Source organism: Chiloscyllium plagiosum, chromosome 18 (genome assembly GCF_004010195.1).
Source record: "Chiloscyllium plagiosum isolate BGI_BamShark_2017 chromosome 18, ASM401019v2, whole genome shotgun sequence".
In the NCBI taxonomy this organism is placed as follows: Eukaryota; Metazoa; Chordata; class Chondrichthyes; order Orectolobiformes; family Hemiscylliidae; genus Chiloscyllium; species Chiloscyllium plagiosum.
In genome coordinates this window covers 33,871,296-33,879,174 of record NC_057727.1, presented here as the reverse complement: position 1 = coordinate 33,879,174, position 7,879 = coordinate 33,871,296, and the positions used below count along the sequence as shown (strand labels likewise).

The 7,879-nt window shown below is 41.2% G+C and overlaps 1 protein-coding gene across 1 annotated transcript in view; it reads right to left on the bottom strand.

Moving 5' to 3' along the window:
- The window catches only part of kctd6a (potassium channel tetramerization domain containing 6a), a 33,507-nt gene extending 32,071 nt beyond the window's left edge, over window positions 1-1,436 (bottom strand). The window contains exon 1 of the mRNA XM_043708637.1: window positions 1,331-1,436. Coding sequence (XP_043564572.1) covers window positions 1,331-1,357 — 27 coding nt within the window. The 5' untranslated portion in view covers window positions 1,358-1,436. The remainder of the gene's footprint in view (window positions 1-1,330) is intronic.
- Between the last annotated feature and the right edge of the window lie 6,443 nt (window positions 1,437-7,879).

The following is a 7,879-nucleotide window of genomic DNA, read 5'->3' as shown; positions in this document are numbered from 1 at the left end:
GGGTGGGGGAGTCCAGAACTAGAGGGCATAGGTTTAGGGTGAGAGGGGAAAGGTATAAAAGGGACCTAAAGGGCATCTTTTTCACACAGAAGGTGGTACGTCTATGGAATGAGCTGCCAGAGGAAGTAGTGGAGGCTGGTACAATTGCAACTTTTAAAGGGCATTTGGATGGGTATATGAATAGGAAGGGTTTGGAGGGATATGGGCCGGGTGCTGGCAGGTGGGACTAGATTGGGTTGGGATATCTGGTCAGCATGGACGGGTTGGACCGAAGGGTTTGTTTCCATGCTGTACATCTCTATGACTCTATAAATCGTTTCTAGCCTAAGTAAAAAAAATCTGCAGATCAGCTGTACGCATTGAGAAAGTCAAACCCCTTTTTTTTCTGTATGCCAACACTGTATAGATCTGAACTGTTTTATTAACTATGTACATAAATATTATTTTCTATTTTTTTTTTTTAAAATTGCAGTGATTCGAGAAAGCAAATCACCACTAGCTCAAAAGCAGCCAGGGATGAACAATAATCGATGGCCAAGCCAACTGTGCCAAAACCCAGTAAATGAATAAAGTAGTGCCCAGTTAATTTTTCGCTGTCGACGTCGTTGGGATATCTGGTCAGCATGGACGGGTTGGACCGAAGGGTTTGTTTCTAATCTAATCTAATCTAATAAAGTAGTGCCCAGTTAATTTTTCGCTGTCGACGTCGTTGTAACCAATCAGAACAGTGCAACATCTTATAAATAATATAAATTAGGATGACCCCCCCCCCACACACACAATGTAAAAACAATATGTTCAGGTAAATTCATTAAAATGATTCATGAGCCTTTTTCCTTATTTTAGTTCAACTTTAAATGTGGATGCAATGATATCGAAGCCAACAATGAAAGACGATAGAATACTAATTATGTATTTGCCCGAAAAAAAGCTAATAGAAAATGAGTGCTGGAGATCAGAGTCGAGAGTGTGGGTGCTGGAAAAGCACAGCAGGTCAAGCAGCATCTGAGGGGCAGGAGAATCAACATTTCGGGCATAAGCCCTTCATTTAAAACAAAAGTCGCCTGGTCGAGGGTAGGTTGAACTATACTCAAATCTCCGCTGCTCTGCGATTCCCAATCTGTTCTCCCTCCACTTGTCCGAACACACACACACACACAACTGTGAGACTGGGCGGCTCAGGCAAGGGGCCGGCCGCCACGCAGCAGCAGCTCCGTCCCCAAAGCCAGCTCCTGGCCGACCACACGCACTCGCCGGGGACACCAATAGCAGGCGCCCTGGTACCCACACACGCCTGCTTGCTTTCGCCGGCCAACCTGCCGGTTCTTACCGCCTGGCTCCAGTCGCCATTATCCATTCGCTCCGGACGCTTTGATCAAAGCTCAACCCTCCGCTCAGCCACGGCTGAATCCGCGCATGCGTGCACGGACAGGCAGATGGCGGGCATGCGTACTAGCTGTCACCATGGCGTGTCACTTTGAGCTGGCACCGCCATCTTTGATAAAGGCAATACGACTTCGATCAAAACGAGGACTTGCTCATGAACGAAGCTGCGGAGACTTCAAGTGGGAAATCCAGAGATACTCAAGGGATTTTCAAGTTTTCAAATATATGCTTGGCATTAAAGTTTAAATACTGCCTCGAACCAGTACTCAAATGATTGAGAAGCCAATTCTTAAAGCATTATTCAGATCAATGTAGACCTGGATTAATATTGAGATAACTAAAGGTAATTCGCCTCAAGCAAACCTTTGGAAACGGATTGAAAATCTGGCCTTTGCGCAAGAAATAATAGTAGTAAATTACATCCGGTCTGGACAAACTGCAACAATTTCGTTCCGATATCCAGGCAATAAACATAATTATCTTCACTACGTTGTAATAATCCTTAAGTGAATGGCTGCGCCTCAAAACACATCGAGAAGTCTACATCACTGATTTACATTTGACAATAACATGATTTTAAAAATCTTTGCGTTTGTACGTGCCCAAGCTAAAACAAAATAATCTACACGAAACATTTTGCAATTATTATCGGTTAAAGAAAGAACAGATGAATTGCTTTAATGAACGACTGGAAGCAGAAATATTGCATTACCGTTATTCTATAGTTGTCTGCTCACCAACAGCAGGCAATATGTACAGTATATCAGCTTCGTGCAATAGAGCAAATGATTTCCTCCCTGTTGCTTTGGTAATCCACTCAACAGAGCGACCAACCAACTAAACCTTAATAAATTATACAATCTTATTTCCTAAAGTGTCAAACCCAAGTATGTAATGTATAAAATATTTAAAATATTGGCAAGTCCAACATGAAAGGTACTTGTAAATTATGACTTCAAGAATAGGTTTGAATATATTACTGGTGCAAGTGCGGTTCTATGCATGTTTATAATTTGGTTGTTTTTTGTATTCATTCATGGGGTGCATGAGTTGCTGGCTAGGGCAGTATTTATTACACATCCTAATTGCTCTGAAGAAGGTGGTAGTGAACTGTCTTCATAAACCACTGCAGTCCATTTGGTGTACTTAGAGTCGAAACGTGTGGCTGCTGGAAAAGCAGAGCAGGTCAGGCAGGATCCGAGAAACAGGAGAGTCCACGTTTCAGGCATAAGCTCTTCAACGGGAATGTGGGTTTCGACGCTGAGAGATAAATAGAAGTGTGGGGATGGGGATGGGGCTGGGGGGAAGATAGCTGGGAAGGTAGATGCAGGTGAGGGGTCATTGTGATAGTTCGGTGGGGAGGGTGGAGCGAATAGATGGAAAGGAAGATGGACAGGTAAAGAGGGCGTTCTTGCTGTAGTAAGAGCCACCAATGTCGCTATGGAGGACATTTCCAGGACTTAGACTCTCCAGTATTGAAGGAGCAATCATATATTTCCCAGACAGGAATGTGAGTGGATTGGAAATGAACTTGAAGGTGGTAGTATTCCCATGTACTTGCTCCCCTTAATGGATTGGAAGGTGCTGTGTGAATTTCTGTGAGTTTTGTAGATAATACACATTGCTGCGACTGAGCATCAACAGGAGTGGAGGTGAAGGAAATGAATTTTGTTGGTGCGATGCTAGTAAAGCAGACTGCTTTGTCCTGCTAGGTGTTAAGCTACTTGAGTGTTGTTGGAGCTGTACCAATCTAAGCAAATAGGGAGTAAATAAGGGAGTGCCTTAATTTGTGCCTTATAGATGGTGAAAGGGCTTTGAGGAATCAGAAGCACCTGCAGGATTCTTAGCTTCCAAACTGTGAGTTTTGAGAAGATTTGTAGCTCAGGTTGAGGTTCTGGGTGTAGGCTTGCTCGCTGAGCTGGAAGGTTCATTTTCAGATGTTTCATCACCATACTAGGTAACACTTTCAGTGAGCCTCTGGATGAACACTGTTGATAAATCCTGCTTTCTATTTACATGTTTGAGTTTCTTTGAGTTGGTGATGTCATTTCCTGTTCTCGAAAGCCTTTATAAAGTCACCCCTCAGCCTCCAAAGCTCTAGGGAAAATAGCTCCTCCTTTTCAACCTCTCCCTATAGCTCAAACCTCCAACCCGACAACATTCTTGTAAATTGTTTCCAACCTTCCAGGTTTAACAACATTCTTCCTAAAGCAGACAGACCAGAATTAAACACAATAGTTCAAAAGTGGCCTAACCCATGTTCTGTAAAGTCATAACATGACAGCCCAGTTCCTATACTTAATGCACTAACAAAAAAAGGCAAGTGTACCAAATACCTTCTTCACTACCTTGTTTAACTGTGACTCCATCTTTAAAGAACTATGAACCTGCACCACAAGATCTCTTTGTATCATCCTATAATATTGTTACTGCATTCCATAGCAGAGACAAGTGATAGGGAAGGGCCGTGATATGTGGGGAAGTGAATTGGCAGCGAGAGCTGGGGATGATTTTTGATGGGTTCCCTCTTTCTTAAGTCAGGTATAATCGAGGGATACCTCCCGTGACCAACTCCACCCTATCCTACACCATGTCAGCAGCTTGCAAACAACCATAAATGGAGCTGAAGGCTCCAAAGGGCCTCTCACATGCTTCTGTATTCAGTATAAAAACATTCCATTTGTAGCTAAGAATCAAGATGTGGAAGGACGAGAGGAATTTACAAAAGTAAATCACCAAGGAAACAGTACAGAGCATAATGGAGCTGCAGACTAACTAGTCCCCTCATCTTGATGGATTTCATTCCACAGTTTTGAAAGAAGAGGCTAATGACATAGTAGATGTATTGTTGTTAATATTTCAAAGTTCACTAGATTCTGGAAAGTTTCAACAAATTGGAAATTACCAAATATAACCCCTCTCTTCCAGCAAGGAGTGAGGCAATGAAACAGGAAACTGCATGCCAGTTAGTTAGACATCTGTCATGGGGAAACAATTTGAATTGATCATTTAGGTGGTTATAGCTGGGCATTTACAAAAAGTCAAGAGTCAGCATGGTGTTGTGAAAGGGAAATCATGTTTAACCAATTTATTGCACTTCTTTGAAGGAATAACATGTGATGTGGATAAGGGGGAGCCCACCGACATACTGTAATTGAATTTCTAGAATGCATTTGACAAGCTATCACATAAAAGGTTTTTGTGTAAAGTAAAAACATATAGTGTAGGAGCAACATGCGAGCATGGATTGAAGATTAGTTGAGTCACAAAAAACAGAGAATAGGCTTAAATGGAATTTTGTTTCTGATTGACAGGATGAGTTGACTGGAGTACCACAGGGGCACTCCAGCTTCAATGTTTTACAAGTTACATCAATTACTTAAGTTAGGAAAACGAAGAAATGGTAGCTAATTTTTTGTTTGTTGTGAGGATGACATCAGGAGGTTGCAGACGAATATAGATAGGTTGAGTGGCAGACCTATGTTAAGTTAACGTAACCTAAATTAAGTCTGGCAAACAGAGAACAATGTGGGAAAATGTTTAATTTTTCACCTTGGCAGTATTAGAGGTATATATTATTGTTTCAATACTATACAAAAAATTAGAAGATAAACAACAATTTAGACATATCCTGAATTGAAAAGGGTACTACGTGGTCTTATAAAGAATGAATTCAACAACTCAATATGTGCTGTAAGCTACCTGATGCTTACTGAAAATAAATTTTGGAGAGGCCAAGCAAAGAATTCAAGGAGAAAAGAAATCTGGTTTATGACCCTAGATTACACAAAAACATGGTTTTGAAAACAAGGCAGAAGAGTGCCTCTATTATTAATAATTGTCTCATGGCTCTTTCTGTTGTACAGACCTAAAGATCAGTGTTATGACACGGGGTAAACTCTCCTGCTTACTGTAAATCAGCAACACAGAAAAGATTTTTCCTGCGCAGTAATCTGTGAAAGGTCGAGAGGCCAAGAATGATTTAAGGTAAAAATTAACAACTTTATTTCTTGAAGTATAACAGAAAATAATGAAGTAACAACTATTTACAACCCCTCTTTAACCTATCTTTTACCTTCCCTTCTATAATACTAGTCTGATAAACTCCCGATGACAATTTACAAAACAAAACTTCTTATCTCAAAATCAGGCAGCTTTCAGTTTTCTCTGTATTCCGGTCATCTTTTCTTCTTCTTGGGGATTCTGCTTCACAGGTTACTGATCGATAAAGGTACCTTTAAGAGAGTTATTTTTCAGACAGTCTTTACATGCTGGTAGCTTGGCAGTTCTCCTCTCAACTGTCCAATGTTTCCCAGTCTTATACCCCCAAAGCATCGGGTTGTATCATTGGCTTTTAAGATATTCAATAAACTAAATTCAAACTGGATTGGAGTTTGGTATTTTTGGGGATATAACTGATTGGCCTAATTCAAATCTGCTTTGTCATTTCCATGCAACCAGCTCCCCTAGCTACCCCAGTAGCTGGAGCACATGTTACTTTGTATCTTTTTCTGAACAATTGGTGCTGTCAGGTGGTAGCTTATTGATAGCTTTTAACTCTCTTAAAGGTACAGTACACCCGTATCTTCATCACATAATTTTCCAAGTAAATATTACTGGAAACCCGATAAAGTTTCTAAATATAAATATTTCTTATGGCCTTGTGAAATGTGAAAACTGGACTGTGACCTCTTTCCAAAGGGTAAGGTTGATTGTAATCAGAACAGAACATCCTCCATCAGCTGTCAGCAATTTGAATTCTTAAATAGAAAACCCAGCTGACCACAAGGTTATCATATTCTATCCTTCATTTTCAACACTTGGCCAACAGGAATGTTCGTCCCTTTTGCATTTAGTTAAGTATCATCTCTGCAGTGACTGTTGTCTTTTTGTGTTCAATATGTCTGTGTTCGGAATCAATCTAATTAGAGGTTAACCGGTGTTTACCACTTATTTGTAAGCCTAAGATTTATGTTATAATAAATACATTATTTTGAGTTCATCAAAGAAGCCTGGTGTAGCACTGTTTTATTCAGGATAGTAGAACAAAAGAGAAGCATTTGACCATATTGGTGATTGAACTATTCATAAATGATAATCATGCACATTTATACAAATGGTGTAATTCATGGAGTAGTGGGGCTGGATTATTGTCATTTTCCTCCTGTGACAGCCATAATACAGGAAGAATAAAAATGTATATTACCTAAACAGAGAATGGCTGCAAAATTCCAAAATGTAGAGATGTAGGTGTTCTAGCACAGGTCCCAAAAAAATTAGTATCCAAGTACAGCAAATAATTCAGAAAACTAATGGAATGCACATTTTATATCAAGGAAATTATCATGAGGTAAGGATGTTTTGCTTCAGTTATAAACAGGGCATTAATGAGACCATATTTCAAATACTGTGTGCAATTTTGGACTCCTTATTTAAGGAAGGATGTAAATGCATTGAAGTAATTCAGAGTCAGTTTACTAGAATGATACCTGTTTGTCTAATGAAGATGGGTTGGACAGGTTGGCCTTTTTATCACTGGATTTCAAAAGTGACTTGATTGCGGTGACTTGATTGAAGTATGCAAGTTCCTGAACAGTCTTGGCAAGCTTGGAAATCATTAGGAAATCATGGGCAGCAGTGGTTGGGGTTAGCACTGCTGTCTCACAGTTCTAGGTGCTTGGGTTCGATTCCCACCTCAGGCGACTGTCTGTGTGAAGTTTGCACATTCTCCCTGTGTCTGGGTGGGTTTCCTCCAGGTGTTCTGGTTTCCTCCCACAGTTCAAAGATGTGCAGATCAGGTGAATTGGCCATGAGAAATTGCCCATAGTGTTCGGTGCATTTGTGAGGGGAAATATAGGTTAGGGGAATGGGTCGGTGTGGACTTGTTGGGCCAAATGGCCTGTTTCCTCACTGTAGTTAATCTAATGTAATCAAACCCTACTTCAATCCAAATTACCCCCTTACCTTTTTAAGTATTCTGTGCTGATGATTCCTGAAGCTGGTGGCTCCAGTTACGAATCCAACAACAAAGTGAATTGGCATGGAAGTCACAAAGCAGTCAGTGTGCTATATTTTGAGATTTAGATGTCCAATGGCAGAGTCCTCCATTTTGACAATTTCTGTGGCAGAGTAAGTAATAACTGGGGTTGTTTGCCAACCGGGTGAGGGAAATAGGGTGCCAAGAAGGTGAGGTGCCACTTGGGTAGTAGGCCAGGCGGGTAGGGTATCAGATAAGTAAATGAGCGACTGATTCCGGCATTAGGAGGTGGTTCATGGCTCAGTTGCTCAGTTCTGGAGAGGTCAGAGTAACTGGTGTGGTGGTCGGATCCAGGGAAGAGTGGAGGCTCAGGGGATGTCAGTTCCGTTCAGGTCGGAAAATGTCAAAAGATCAGTCAGACAGGGAGAGTTGGAGGGAGGGTGACAGTTCTGGGAGCCTTCAGGCTGTGGGCTGTTCAGGTTGGGCGGCACGGTGGCACAGTGGTTAGCACTGCTG